The sequence below is a fragment of the Bemisia tabaci genome, chromosome 1, assembly GCF_918797505.1.
Source record: "Bemisia tabaci chromosome 1, PGI_BMITA_v3".
Taxonomy (NCBI): Eukaryota; Metazoa; Arthropoda; class Insecta; order Hemiptera; family Aleyrodidae; genus Bemisia; species Bemisia tabaci.
In genome coordinates, this window is record NC_092793.1 from 27,134,163 (window position 1) to 27,150,507 (window position 16,345).

The window sequence follows — 16,345 nt, forward strand, 5'->3', positions numbered from 1 at the left end:
TTTTAACCTCAATGCCCTGAAAAAGCTCCAAGTAGATCCCTATAGTACTTAGTTACTTTTGAAATAAGAAAAAAAAATGTGGTTGAGAAGTATATTTGAATGCGCAAATTTTATTTTACAGGAATGCCGCGATGAGTGTTCAAGTGGAATGCAAATTGGACTTGAAGGTCAATGTGAACCTTGTCCACGAGGAACTTACAGAACTCAGGGCGTTGAAGCAGCTTGTCAGAATTGCCCCAACGGACGCACCACTCCTAAAGTTGGATCAGCGACTGTAGAAGAATGCTCTCTCCCTGTATGTTTACCTGGTACATACTTGAACGGAACCTTGAACAGCTGTGTGGCTTGCAAAAAGGGAACATATCAACCATCCTCTCAGCAAACAACATGTCTACCTTGTCCTCCAAACACAAGCACCAAAGGAACGGCTGCTGTAAGTTCTTGTCTGAAATTCCTCTTTTTTCCCATTTCAAACCATCAGATGAAATCGACATTGATTACAAGAGTATCTATCAGTAGGTATGCAGCATTGCAGTGACGCAAAGCGCTTAAATTTATCATTATGTTCTTCAGTGCCCTAGATTTCTCATAGATATCTTACAGCCTTCGAGTTCACTAGTGCTCTCAAAAAAGCTTTAACAGAACTTTTTTGTGCGACGTATTATGTCTTGTATGTATGAAGCTTGTATGTGCTACATATTATGTCTTGTATGCAGGAACCTGCAATATTTTTCTCACACAAATTTTTCAAAAAAAAACAAAGATTTAAGTTATTTATAAGAAAACAATTTAACTCAAGGCAAATATGTTTAGATTATTTCTTCTTTCTGTGTTTCTTTTGTTCTTTTCTCTGTACAGGTTTTTTTTTATTTTTTTCTTTCCTATTATTTTGCAAAAATGCTTGAATTTGGCTTTTACCACTTTCATTATGCCCAATTTAATTCCAGTTTTAATCAATTCCTTCTTATTTGCAGACAAGTAAAGCCGAGTGTTGGAATCCATGTGAAATGAATGGTCCTGAAATGCACTGTGATCCAAATGCCTATTGTTTGCTCATCCCAGAGACAAGCGACTTCAAGTGTGAATGCAAACCCGGTTTCAATGGAACTGGCAAACACTGCACAGGTGAGTTGTCCAGTTAATACCTTTTAAATTTTTCAAGTTGTCCTGGAGCATGAGTAAGGATCGGCGTCTCTCTTATCTTATATCCTTGATCGAGTATCAGTCATTATGAATTTCCGCAAAGAGTTCCAAGTCCCTAAGATTATCTTTAAATCTTTTCAACACAAAGCAGTGACTGTCTTTATCCCTAGCTCTTGAGGGATTTTTCTACATAACTCTTGCCAACATAGTCCTAGCATCTGTTTAACAATTTTCACTTGTCCTATGGAACTTATCAAAGAATGATTGTCGAAAAGTGGACACAACATTTTAACCTTTACCTCCATTAGCTCTTCTAATATATTTAACATAGACTGTTTGACTAACTGCTTCTAATGTGTCTGTTTACAGATGTTTGCGCCGGATTCTGCGAAAACAAAGGAACTTGTGTCAAGGATAGTCGAGGACAGCCTTCTTGTCGGTGTGTTGGCTCTTTCATTGGCCCACATTGTGCTGAAAAGTCTGAATTCGCTTACATCGCAGGTGGAATCACAGCAGTTGTTATATTCCTCATTATTATTCTGCTTTTCGTTTGGATGATCTGCGCCAGGTAAGATATCTCTGAACTTTCTTCGATATTTGGTATATTAGTGTCAAGATACATCAAATTTATCACAATCCATTTTTATTCCTATATATTTACTTATTTCCTCTCGTCTATACTCTAACTTGGGTTATTTCTTTGTTTCCCAATCAATCGTCTCACAACCTACTAAGTACCAAGTGAATAGGAATCTCAATGGTTGTGTCAATTAAGTGTTCTGCAGCAGGTCCTATCTTGGGCATTTCCGAGACAGAATTTCTTTGCCATTTAGAGTTAAAAAAATCTGAAAAATTCTGAAATTTCCTAGACGCCTAGTTCGCTCTGCAATTTTAAAGAAATGAATTTGAAAAAATAGGTGCCAATGACCCATCATGGTATGATTCAATGACTTAACTTCTGAGATATTCATTGTTTTTATTTATACCTGCAGATCGGAGAGACGAAGAGAACCTAAAAAACTAGTCGCCCAAACCAATGATCAAACTGGTTCTCAAGTTAACTTCTACTATGGAGCTGCTCCATATGCTGAGTCCATAGCACCATCTCATCATTCAACATACGCTCACTATTATGATGATGAGGAGGATGGTTGGGAAATGCCTAACTTCTACAATGAAACTTATATGAAAGGTAAGTGCTTTTGATTCTGCTGTACAGTTGAAGCCCACGTTGAAATAACCACCCATAGGTTTATGGGTGACTATTCCGTAAACACTGTTCTCGGAATTATTGTGCCTTTGGGTATCGCTGATAGTAATGTCAAGCTGGAACTTTGCTTTTTCAGCTAAAAAATCCAATTTTAGAGCAGTGAGGTCTGACAGAGATGCTGATTTATGAAGTAACTACATACCCATCTTGGCACCGTTATCATAGTATATTAGTATAAAGTTATAATCCACATTTTCTTTTTCGTTTTTTTTCTTTTTTTTAGAGTTTTCATTGACTCTTGGAGTAAATCACGAATCACCCACAAATTTTTAAATTTTTGTTTTGTATAGGACCAATTTTTAATGAACATTAATTTTTTGTTTTTCTTCTCTACTCTAAGAATGTAAATTTATATATATACTATTTATAACTGTAAGTCATTTTCTCTAATTTCATAAGTTTTGCTGTATTTAGAAAAATATTTTCTTGTTCATCAAACCTAGCCAAGATAGTTTCAGTAAATCAACGAAAGGATGAACTCAATTTAACAAAAATACCTAATTTAGAGATGAAGAAAATTTGTATTACTTGAATTCCAATTCAGAGATAATCTAAGTGTTTCTTTATCCTCAATCTGTTATAGAGAGTCTACATAATGGAAAGATGAATAGTTTAGCTCGATCGAATGCAAGTATATATGGTAACAAGGATGACCTGTATGATCGACTGAAGAGGCATGCATATCCGGGTAAAAAAGGTAATTTTAATTTCTATTTTCAACATAACAGAGCAGTACTTATCTTTTTCTCTGTTTTTAAAACTCTACTTTCCACTACCTTTCCCTGTATAAGCTCCATCATTTTTAGATTCTCTACCCTCAATTTTAGAGTGAAATACCACAAACCTGACTTTCTTGTATATTAATACTTTTTTTATGGAGGAAAATCATTGTAATCTCTTACAAGGGTCTAATTCAAAGTTATTTCGTTGAAGTTTACTCAAGATTTGTAAAAATTGTCCTTCTAATGATGCTATTCTAGCATTTGCTATTCTGCTATTCTAAGAATCTCCTTAAATCTCCCTTAATCTTAATGTTAACCATATGGAGCCTTCTCATAAGGAAAGGAGCTGTTAAAATAATGACCATGAATATGCCTCTATACTATCAGGTAATTTCTCTAGGAACCCATCCCAAAACAAGATATTTTAACAACAGTTATACCAGAGATTTTAACAGTTTGATGTACGTTTGTTTCAGATAAAAGCGACTCGGAAAGTGAAGGCCATTAAACTACTGACTGATATTATGGCTGGCTACATGAAACCATTTTACTCTTAGTCAATAATACTTACTATTGAAGTGCTCAAAATTTTTAAGTGCATTGCATCTTGCAGTTTGCATTAATTTTCTCAGTCTTCGTCAACCTACTTTTGTTCTGTGGGTTTAGTATTTTCCCATTTTCTTTATTTTTATCACATCGAATTTTTTCAGCCGGTACCTATCATTTGACCATTTTCCCTAAAATATCTTCAGTACAACTTCAACCGAGTTTCCCATGTTTACTTATCGAAGATGAATTACTCAAGTTCCTCTTGTCAAATATAGCTTTTCTGTCAAATTTTGATGATACAGTGCCAAAAGGTACCAAGCAAAGGAAAATCTAATCTCTGCAATAAGTGAGTTAAATTGCGCTTTTCTTTGGGACTCAGTTGGGAGTTGGTGTAATGGAAAATGATGTGCATAGTTTATTGAAGTGAAAAAAGTATAGAGAATAGGGAGGTATTACCCCCAACAAAAAATACTCAAAAGACTGTTCTCAAGTTTGCTCATTATTTGCAATTTCATTTTTTCTCACCACTTGTTCGTTCCATGTTTGTAGGACAACTTGTTTTTGTTTATGTTATTATAACATAGCTTTGTAAATATTTCCATACTGTAAGCCTGGTGGTACTTCATTCTTTTATCATAGGAGCTCTCTGTCTTCCTATTTTCACCAATTCATCATCTCAAGATACATTATAAAAACCAATTTTCAACAAAAAATATGATTGGTACTGAACTGATGGCTAAGTCAACAATTGTCGAGATTGCCCTAATGACTTAATCCTTATTCATCAGAACTCAAAAATATTAAAGGCATTCAAACAAAATATTAACTGCCAGTTAACACAAACTGCTTGGCAAAAAAAGCTGCACAGATGGCAAATCCTCCACTGGTCTTCAATTTCCTTTGGTAACTGGTGTTGAGAATTGCCTTGGCCCATTTGAAAACCTTATGACTTACAGCCTCAGCCTACTCCAAAAAATGACCTTGTTACTCGGAATAAAAACAAGCACAAGTCACTTTTTTCTTCAATGTGAATTTTCATTTCTTTTTTTCCATTTTGTCAACAAGACAAATGACAGTGGCGAGTTTGGTTTGGATGAATAACAATTTATTAATCAGTTAGGAATCAACGAGCAATGAATTATTCTTTGGTGTGGCACCAAAAAATAACAATTTAGCTGTCAGGACATTACCAACAAATAACCGATGGATAACGTCAACCAAATACTTAAAGTAGATGCTTTGCATTATGAAGATAAATGCCAAAATTTAGCAGGTGCTGTAAAATAAATTCCTAGTGCGAAGGATTATAATTGTTTCTATTTTTTCAAATTTCTAAGAACGTTGAAGTACAAAAATAAATTGGTACCAATTTATAATACGGAAATTAAATGATTTTATCCACTCTGATTTTTATGCTTTTGTGCCCACAAAGTCAACCTCTATTATGTGTTTTTATTGCTAAAGTCTAAGGTTTATTGCAAACCAACGCCCTGCCACACAGCTGTAACTCTCAAGTCATCCCATCATCCAAAATTATACTCAATCAATTAAGTATAATTGATCAATGAATAAAATATGTATTAATTATACTTAGTCAATGACTAAACAATTAAATTAATAATTATCCAAAATTATGCTTTAAACCATTTTGTAATTTTGAATTATCACCAGGCTTATTGTGTAAATAGACCTGTACAGTTTTATTTTATTTTTATGTTTTTTAACTTCTATCAAGAGCATTCAAAATATTGAAATTCTTCGCAAACACATAGGAATTTTATAATTTGCAGGGTATTTTAATTGAATATTTCTCCAACTGCCTCAAATTTTAGTACACCAGTTTGTTTTATTATTGGTGACGAGCCTCAATAGGTCTAAAGTTAATTTACCCTGCCAGACCTTCCAAATCTTTTGATTGTGCCTTTTTTGGTAATTAATTTTTCTTAGTCTTTCTTCATCGAAGATTGATGACCACTCACCGATGCAGCGAATTCTTTGTTGACATTTTTAGTCGAAATGTGTGTAGTCACAACACAATCAATTCAAGTTACAATGAATATGTTTTGTATTATAAAAGAATGTGTCAAGTAGAATAATTTTATGTTTTTAAGATTTAATTGTAGTTAATTACTTTATTTGAATTGTTCATATTGTATTTTTATTTTGATGTGCCTTAGATGAATCTTATTTATTTCTCTCTCATTTAATAATTTAATTTCTATGATTTTGTATTTGAAATTTGTCAAAATCAGTGAAAAATAATATGAGGGTGTACTGCTAGTGATATTGTACCTCTAATCTGCCAAAAAAAATATTACTCGATCATACCAATACCCATCGACCAAATCTATTTAATGTAACTTTTTTTTTGTAACAAGTACTTAACAGTTACAAGTCAACTTGTACTTCCGCCTTTTTATGATTGTGAAACGTTCCCTCTCTGAAAAATTCAGCACTGAGAACTTAATCACAATCTTTTTATTTCATGAGTTTTAGCTCATCAAATATTGTTCATTCTTATTAATTTAACACCTGGGACGATCCTTCAATAAACTGTTAAATACTTGTTAGTATCTTATTACAAAATATCCAGTGCCTGTGACCTTACATTTCTAATGAGGGTAAAGATTTTCATTTTTATGAAGAACATTTAAATGTATACCCTCAACAACAAACATGAGATAATTAACCCTCCGTAACAAACATGAGGGAAGTATTTTTTATTTTTCTGTAAATAATTATTGTAAATTCTTTTTTACCTTCTTTCGTAAAATGTCAGCTTTTTTTCTATATTGACTCCTTTTGTTGCAATTTGTTTTAAGTTGATCGAACTATACGCTGAGGATGCATAATGGGGGAAATCGATCAAGATCCTTGTAGAGGTCGGCCAGATTGTTTCATCACCAAGCTAAAAAATTGAAGATCTACGATATTCCTCTGAAAGAACTGCATGATTCTTTAGCTTGTTAAGTTTTATGGCAGTGTCAAATTTGCCAACATTTCCACGAAAAGCAAAGTAACTAACAAAGAGCGAAGCCACAACTTCATATCATCAAGAATAATTTTGAATTATGTTTTTATTTAAGCACCCCCATGAAGACTTCTCAGTTGACAAAAAATATTTGAAAATATATAAAGAAATGTTGATGAGAAATAATAAGGCTGAAAGAATGAGATGAAAGGGACAACCGTGTGCTCTTGAGGCACTGAAAATATGAGACCATCAATTTTTTTTCCTTTTTTTTTCTTTCTGGTCTAAGATCTAAACTGGGGGTCTCTGAAAGAAACGGGGAAAGGTTAGTGCCATGAAAATTGCTAAATCAGTTTTGTGAAGACATAAATTGATGGAACCCATCCCATCCAAATTTCCCCCATTAAGTTTCCTCTCTGAGCTCTTCGTGTTCTCAAGTAGCTATGGCAGTCAACCAGTGAATAACATTTTTGTTGGAAGTTATTATTTTTTGACTGTTGTTGCTTGTATCAGCTATTGATAAGTCAAACCCACTTTGTTCATTGAATACTCTAATATGTTTATATAATAGCTAGTTAGATTTTCAAATTCTTCATGTGCGATAACATTTTTAAATAGTTATGAGTCAACTTATTTAAATTTTTACATGTACCTATAGACGTAGGAAAAAAGAAAAGTATGTTGAAGTTAATGTGTAATGGAAAAAAATGTGCGCCGTGTGAACCTGATATTTTGAGCAGTTTTGAGTGTGATATGTGTTGATGTAGGATGTGAATAATTTTTAATTACTAGTGTTTCATATAATTACAGTGACAATTGCCATTCCCTCCCTTTCAATCATGTTATTCCCTTCAGGTACCTCTTTTTCAGGGTAACTCAAATTTATTTCTCTCAGTCGGTACAGTAATACCTTGATTATCCGATATATTGTGGCAAAGATGTGGGCCGGATACCAAAAACGCTGGATAATTGAAAATTCACGTAAATACGTGTAACCACTTGGAATGTGTATGGAGACAACAAGAAACACGAAGGAAACAAAGAAAAAATAAGAAAAATAACGCAAAAACATGCCTCATTGTTGCGCCTGATAAGTGATGAGAGGATAATTGAAGTATTACTATCTGTATCTTTTATGAAATCTTAATTTTCAGCAGCCTGAAAGTAAATTATGCACATAATTTATATTGGCTTGTTCTATTTTTCAACTGTATTTCTCTCTTTAAAATTGATTAAACTCTATTGCCTGAGTAAGATCTTAAATATGTCCAGGAAAGGTTGAGATTCATTTGTATTCCGGTGATCAAAATACATTGAATCCTTAATGAATGCAAAGTGATAGGCTTAACTATTTTAAGTTTTAGTTTGGGAATAAAAGGACAAATCTCTGAGGCTTAATTTTTTCAGTGTCCCAGAGACTGTTTTTACGATCAAACATTTGGTATAGAAGGCATGAACATGATCCAACTGCACAAACCAGTGAAGAGTGAATAACTGCCAATTAACCTGATGGGTACCTATCCTTACTGATATCCTATTTAATGAGGAAATTTGGCTTCTTCACTACCTTGTATCCACTGACCTTTTGAAAAATTGCTTTTACTTGCAATTGTAATTAGAGGAGGGAGTTAAATACATTTGACGAATAAAACATGCCTTTTATCAGGTGTTTCATTACATCACTGTCACTTTCGGTTTACCTCTAATCAAAATAATCGTGAACTTATTTTGTTGGAGACATCTTTAATTGCAATTTGTTGCAGTTCCCCAAAAATCAGTTCGTAATTTTTATTCTAAATTCTGTTATTTATCTGTTGAATTGTCTATGAAACATTACCTAACAAATAAAGTTCTGATTTATGAAGTAAGTTTTATGTTTTCATTGTGCACTTGACCACAGACCCGTTGCATCTTTATTATTTTAGGTAGGTACCTCCGTTTGTTAGATTCGTACCTGACTCAGTTCTCTTTCGAAGACTGATGTGAACAACAACATTTTTTACTGCAGGTGCGCTAAGTTTCTTCTGTCTTTGGCTCATCAACCAGTAACAAACTAATGACATCAAGATGATGGTGGAACTACTAAAATGGAGATTTCAGTTTGCATTATTAAAGACTTCCTGTGATATGTACTTTTTTATCCACATTATAAAGTCGTACACCTCCAAAAGCCACCTCATTCTTTATAAAAACTGCTTACAATGTCCTACTTTGGGTCTTTAAATTTCAATTCCTCATTTCAACAGGAGCAACACATTTGAGGTCTACATTACTTCATCTTTAGTGTAAAGGTGAGCAGAATTGTCAGACTCGATACTAAAAATGGTGTGGTGTGTTGTGAGTAGATAGGAATCCACTCATATGATTAAAAGGCAACAATCAGAAGGTGCAATCACCACTCAATGCTAGTAGAACTTTAAGGACTCAATGCTATTACGTATTGAGATTTAAAATTAAGTTGAAGATACCAATGATGAGAGAGGAAAGAGAAAAGAATTTATTATTTACCTTTGGCTTTTATATACACACAAGTTAAGAAACATGTATACAAAATACATAACAAGGTACACTCATTGAATTATAAATGAGATAACAATGACAGAGAAAAAATAAATGTGAACAAAATAACAAATTAATTTAAACCCTGATATGAGGAATTAATAATTCAAACAGCATTTTATGTACAATTATAGGTAACGTTCTACCATGCTAATTTACTTCCTAAAATGAAAAGAGTTAATTGATAAAAACCATACTATTACTCAAGTCAAAACATATGCAAAAAAATTCCCAGAAAAAGACAGGAATGATTAGACACGCAGTCTGTCTCTGACAACAGCAGTGAAGCCTATTCACTATTTCGTTCGGAGAAAATGGATTTTTACTGAGGACCCACAGGTAAAGGTAAAGGAACCTGAGGCATGTTATTTGGTCTTATATTGAAGATGATAGGATGCTATTGTGAGGGATGCACATTTAGTTCCTTCTCATATCTGGCCTGAGTACATCCCTCACTGAATTAAAGAACTTCAGACTGAGTACACTACTGGCTTCAAAAAGAGAGTGAGTATAGGATGAAACAGGAGAGGCTAACGATGCCAATTTACCATCAAATTAGTATCCAAGGGTGTACACGTGTTACGTCATTTTGAGATCTGAAGAGAAACCAATCTTCAGCATCAATTTTCAAAATAATAATCGCAATTTTCAAGACATGAGGTCTCACCAATGGCATTAAAAGATCAAATAAGAAAAGAACCGAACCTACTTCCACTCAAAGGAAATTTTTGATGAGAAAGACAAAACTGTTAATGAATTTTTCTCCAAAAAAATAGTGATTAGGTTCCCTGAAGTTCTTAAGAACAGAAAAAGTAGAGGTATAATATTCATTGGAAGTACTGATAGTTCTTATCTATTAAATAGATAGAACTTGATAATTAGGAATCAAAGTTGTAACAAAGCATTAATTTGACCTGAACACTTGATGGAATACTTGCCCTTGGCTTCTGCCTAAAGAGACTTACATAAAAATGACGGCAACAAAGGAATACCTTATGGAACTGGAGTATCTCCACCACTCACATTTTATGGACATTCCAAAGGCTTTAAAAAGTGTTCAAGCATTTACTTAGTTCATATTGCAGAAAATCTTGCTTGAAGAAATAGGCAGGTGCAAGCAATCACTTCAGGATCTCACAAATCGTACTCAAAAATTATGAATGGAAAATGAACAGTTTTTTGAAATCAGCTTAAACTAGTTGTACCTCACTTAAATCTTAAGCCCTTGCTGAAAAATGAAAACAAAGAATACGAAAAAAACTGCAAAAAAACAAATAAAATTTTGCTATTTAAAAAAAAAATGACTGAATTTCACTAAATTGAGAATAATATAAATAGATAATGATAGAACATATGAGCACTAAGTACATAAAATTACATATGTACAAAATTGTTTAACAAATTTACAGTTTTTGAGAAAGTTAGAATTCAAAAATATGAAGAGACAGAAAAAATAATAGGAAGTTTTCGCTTTTATATACTTGAATCAGTCTAAGATATTATTTTTGCAGGCTTATCTATTATTAGCATCAAAATAAAAAATAACTAGATGAGGAAACGAAAAGTTGTAAGAAGTAACTGAATAAGATGCCCTATTGGATAGAACTTGCGTCAGAAAAGTAGATATTTGTTTACTTTCCGTTTGCAAGCCATCGCACTGCAGCCGACCAAGGGCAATCAAGGATAGACCAATTGCAACAGCAACTCCACTTGCTGCCACAGTGCACAGGTACTAAAAACTGATACCTTCCTATGGAGAGATATTGCTGAATTTGTCTATTGCATTCAGAAGTTAACAACAGCAACTTATCTAATGCGAGTTCTAGTTATTTTATAGAAGGTAAATATTTTCAGAAAAAGATTTATTTATGCGCAAGTTTTTGAATTTTCTTTGCTTGGTTAAGCCAACATAGATATGAAAATGAAGTGCCACTTCTTTCAGAAATAATGAAGTACCTATGAAATTTTATCAAAGCAGTCTACTTAATCTATAGAACACAAAGTTTCACTAACATTTTACCTATTTGCTCTTTGATATAGTTTTGAGGAACCCCAGTACCTTAGAAACACACAAAAATCTAGAAAAACAAGGAAAAAGGAATTTACAATGTACTTGAATGGCAGTCTGGAAAAACGGCTGTAATAAATTTTTGGCGTTTTTGAGCTGCCTAAGTCATGAAACTCATGAAAAGCCTCTCTGCACACGTACTGAAGGTAAAACAAGTTGCATATGCTTGTGTAATAGAGCGTGGCATGACATTAGTAACACTAAACCTAAAAAATGGATTAGTCATTTTTGCAGACTGCCATTCATTTGACACAGTGACTTGAACTCAATAAACTACACTCAAGGCTAGAAGCCTTGATGACTCAAAATCATTATGCATTGAAATGCATATTAATTAAGTTCCTCAAAAAATAAACTTAAAGCTGTAATCCACTATCTTTCCTTTTTAGATATCAATTTAACTGGTTGTGAGGCAATGTAAACTTGCTACGTATTCCCATTTGTGTAAAAAAAATAAAAAAATTTCTACAATATGACTTGGGAGGAAGAAAATCACAGAAATTTGTGGACTAAAATTGAACTTTAACGGACCTAGGATCTAAGGTCCTCAGGAAGCTTTCGGCTTAAAATCCATTAAAAATCTAAGCTTAGTTATTTCATATATTTTGAAGGTTTCTACGGATGTTTCCGAAAATTAAAAAAAAAACATTCCGATGTAAAAAAGTTGCCACTCAACCCAATTGGTGAATGACCGATCAACTTTCACTTTTGTCGCAGAGACATTTTGGCTCTTTAGCTACAGTCATAGTACAAAAAATTATCTTTCATTAATTGAATTCAAAAAGTGCAAAATACAAGGCAGTTGTTTATTATGGATGGACACCTGTGCAAATGAATAACATACTTATTGTCCATAATTTAATATCAAATATTCTCCGCAATGAGAAAGTTGATTTTCTTGACTCAGTTGTATATTCTATATAAAAACATTACAAACAGCAGTTCAGAAAACAGGAGTGGACAATTCAAAGATAGTTCAGGTATAATTCATCGAAGAGAGAGAGAGAGTAATGTTAGAATCAAGATACTCTTTTTCAATTAATAAGAAGAAAATAATCTTCATAAATTAAATTTTTATGACAGTAAAAGATGTCAAATAGTGAAAAGTTTAAAGTTACTAGGCTAGGTAAGTCTATCGTTGAAGTCTTAAAGTGGCTATCTTCTGTAAACTGCATAAAAAATTATAAAAACAGAAAAATAGATTGAAGAGTTAAAAACTAAAAACAATAGAGAAATCAAGCTATTTACTGAGCCCTTTAAGTGGAATAACTGATAACTCAGGTCTGCACAAAGAAAAAACATGCTGGGCATGTGTTATAAGATACTCAATTATTTCTAGCGCTGAGTTTGAAAATGATTTAGGTTTTTCTTCAATACATCAAGATTTTCCTAAAAAAGCAGGCTTTTCCGGAGAAAATTCAGTAAGTAGGAATACTAGTGCATGACAAAGAAAAACTGGGGTCAATTATGGTCTCAACCTTGAGAAATACATGAAAATCACCAATTCGATTCCAGCATTTTTAAAGAAAAAAGAAGAAAAAAACAAATTCAATTTGCAGACCTATATAAATGGCTAATATAGAAAAAAGAGAAAAATTAATTTAATTAATTGACAACCATGGATTTATCCTGAAATCTCCTAGAAAATACCCAGAGACAACATCGGAGTTGTCATGAGGATAGCGGTCAAGTTTTAAAAACTTGGGAAAAAAAAAAATAAGAATTAAAGTCAACAAACATTAAGAACCCTTTTTCGGTGTAATTTCCAAAGAAAATACACCATTTTTGTTTCTATTTATAAAAATAAACAACGAAACAATATAATTTAAACAGTTGAGGGAGCATTCTCATGACTAGAATCATGGATAGGAATATTCATGGACTTATCTGCTTGGCTCTTGGAGCTTGCATCGTTGGATGCATCTGAATCTTCTCCGATAACAGGATAGCCCTTGAAATCCTCTTCTGATTCATCGTTGTTATCATCACTTGGCGATGCACACACATCTGGAGTAATACTGTCCTTTTCGCTACCTACAGAGGGATTCGTCTCAACTTTAGCATCATCTTTGATTGAACTACCATTGCAGTTGACACTATCTTTACTAGCTCCATTGCATAGTTTCTTATCATTCTCTTTGTCGCAGTTTTCATTGACTGCTTTCACAGCTTCTTCTTCACCAGTGTTGATGTTGACAAAAATTTTTTCCAACTCCTGATTTTCACTTAACTCTTCGTTAACCTCAGGATGGAATCGATTTGAACCATTAGCCACACCCTTATCTTGGAATATCATGACTTTATCATTGGAGTTGGGGTTGTCCGCTGGCTGTGCCCAGAGTTCAATGCGATCGCACTTCATGTAAGCATCTGGCTTCATGCCTTTCATCTGCTGAAAGTGCAATTTGTTATGTTCTTTCATGTAGTTTGTCTGAGGTACCGAGTAATCACAGTGTTTGCAAGCGTACGTTGCACCCTTGATATTTGAATGGCGATTGAGATGATGTCCTACGCCATCTTTACGGATACTACTGTAAGGGCAGTATGGGCAACGAGCCACTGTTTCAGGAGGTGAGCTGGCTGTATTATTTTCTTTGAGCTGCATTAACATGACAGCTTGCTGATCGGCCATGCTCAGTTTTAGAGTCTTACCAGCTCGAACTTTATGATCCTTGCCATCATCGCTTTGCATTTCTGCACTTTCTGAAAGATTGTCACTAATATACTCAGCATCACTCTTATCCAGGGTCCTTTCTGAGTTCCGGCTGGTATCACTTAGATCATGTTTCTTCATGTGCTGCAAGTAATTTGCATAATACTTGACAGAATAGTCGCATCTCTCACATCTATACCTTTGTTTCGCGCCATGAAGGCTCAAGTGGATTTTGTACTGCTCTCGTTTGTCGAATGCTGAAGGACACTTATGACATTTGTAGCGCTTTTCTCGCATGCGACCATTTTTCAAGTACGTTGGATAAGTGAATTCAGGACTGCCATGCATCAATATTCCAAACTCTGGGTCGATAAATTGAGCAGGAGGCGAACTACACGTACTGGCTGAATCTCCATTCATGTTCCCTTTTTGTGATGCTTCACTTTTCTGTTTAAACAAGTCCGTCCCTGACATTGGGATATGGTTACTGGAAGGTTTACTGAAGAATTTGCCATACTTGTTAGAATACTTTTCTCTAGGTTCCAGATTGTGAATGGCTTCATGTTTGATGAGATTTCCATAGGTTTTGACAGCATAATCACAGCTTCGACATTTATGTGGACTCCCACTGCCATGTAAAGTGTTATGATACTGCAATGCGACACTTTTGAAAAACTTTGCCGGGCATTTCTCACAAGAATAATGCTTTTGGAGTCCTTTGAATTGCTTCGGACTCTGAGCTTTCAATTTTTGATTATTGGCTTCTCCTGAAGCTTGATCGTAACTTCCATCCATTATAATACTCTTGTTTGAGGCGTTGACAACAACCCAGGCATAACTAGCATTAGAAGTGCCATCCAGAATGACAGCTGTTCTAGGCCGAGGATGATGAGGAGAAATTCCGTAAGTTGCGCAAAAGGCACTGGTCCGCTCTTGATAATCGTCCGTGTGCACTTTGTAATGAGCAAGTAAATGAGGATGCTGCCGAGCAGTGTACGAACAAGATTCACACTGATGAGAAAGTTTCAAGGCGTGGAATCTTGAATGAATTTCAAGTTCTTTGACATACAAAAACCTTGCAGGACACAAAGAGCAAAAATGTAACATTTTCCCATCTGCTTCAAGCTCTGGCTTAGCCTCTTCGCTATTATCACCAGTTAGATCTATAGAGCTCTCAATCTTATTTGACCTATCTTCACTATTATGGCTACTCTGCCGACTAAAATTGCTAATTAAACCATTTGGTAGCTGTAACTTATCAGAGTTAGGATTCAACAGATCTTGATTGAGCATCTTGTTGATTTCTCTGATTTGGACGTCATCACTCTTGGTCGTGTCGACCAAGGCACAAACTTGACCGAAGAGACCCTGGTGCACCTTTGTATGAGAGGATAGAACACCAGCATTATTGCAAACATAGTTGCACTCGGTGCAGTGGTGTGACTGTAGAGGAACTGAGGGTGACCCATTTTCTTTTACCTTCAATTCTCTAGCTCCGTGCATTTTTTCATGCTCCTGAATATTAGATTTTCTAATGTTAACATGAGGGCAATGTCGACATTTGAACATTTTTGTTAGGGTTCCTAGTTTAGAGACCCAAACTAGTGGGATTTCATTAAATAATGATGTATCAGTTTTGCTTATGTCTCCTGGAGATTCAAGTACCTCTTCATACTCCTCATAAGGAAGATTTTTCCCATAGGCTGACTCAGAAACACTTATTCCATGAACTCGCAAGTGTTGATGAAGTAAGTGTCTTCGGGTGACATTGTAAGAACAAATGTTGCACTTGAAGGAGGCTCCACGTGGTCGATGGAACTGTCTATGATACAGGAACTGGCTCTTGCTATTCGACACATATGGGCAGTTGGCACATTTATAACGCTTTGTGATGAGTGATGAGTAGGTTTCATGATTCGGCGAATCCTCCTGCAAAAAAAGAAAAAATCAAATGACTCACCAAATTAATTCATTTTTCACTCATTTTTCAGCAATTTTCACTGTCTCCATGATTTAAGTGGGCAAGAATATGAAATGTAATTCATTGGGAACGAACTACAGCTATGATTTATTTTAGGAGGTATGCATGCCAAAAAATTTGAAAGATGAGATATATCATGATTTCTTCGCTATGCTAGAGACAATTTTTCAAAAACAGCTGTTATTAATCAATTAATTCTCAAATTATGCTCGACATCCTTGATCATTAACCCTTTCTGTCATTTGAGGGCTAATAAACATTCATTAAAGGTTCATTAAAGAGGGGAGAAAAAAGTTACCAAAGTTCCTGCCTTTGTGCATGTGCACCATACACGATAACTGACTCAGGTTGTGGATGTAAGATTTGACTATGCTGATCTAGAACTGAACAGGTTAAGCCTGATTCTGAAGAGAAAGTATACCAGTGATG

The 16,345-nt window shown here is 34.4% G+C and overlaps 2 protein-coding genes across 5 annotated transcripts in view; one reads left to right on the plus strand and one right to left on the minus strand.

Annotated features, from left to right (window-relative positions):
* uif (sushi, von Willebrand factor type A, EGF and pentraxin domain-containing protein uif) overlaps positions 1-8,523 on the plus strand; it is a 186,849-nt gene extending 178,326 nt beyond the window's left edge. For 2 of the 4 annotated variants that reach the window (XM_019057537.2, XM_019057538.2), the window contains 6 exons: positions 122-433; positions 975-1,125; positions 1,513-1,711; positions 2,136-2,335; positions 2,997-3,110; positions 3,612-8,523. In XM_019057537.2, the coding sequence (XP_018913082.1) occupies positions 122-433; positions 975-1,125; positions 1,513-1,711; positions 2,136-2,335; positions 2,997-3,110; positions 3,612-3,643 (1,008 nt within the window). In that variant the 3' untranslated portion in view covers positions 3,644-8,523. The other 2 variants (XM_072298877.1, XM_072298879.1) reach the window with 1 other exon arrangement.
* A 606-nt stretch (positions 8,524-9,129) lies between these two features.
* LOC109041199 (uncharacterized) overlaps positions 9,130-16,345 on the minus strand; it is a 61,693-nt gene continuing 54,477 nt past the window's right edge. Inside the window, exon 9 of the mRNA XM_019057451.2 lies at positions 9,130-15,864. Within this exon, the coding sequence (XP_018912996.2) occupies positions 13,108-15,864 (2,757 nt within the window). The 3' untranslated portion in view covers positions 9,130-13,107. The remainder of the gene's footprint in view (positions 15,865-16,345) is intronic.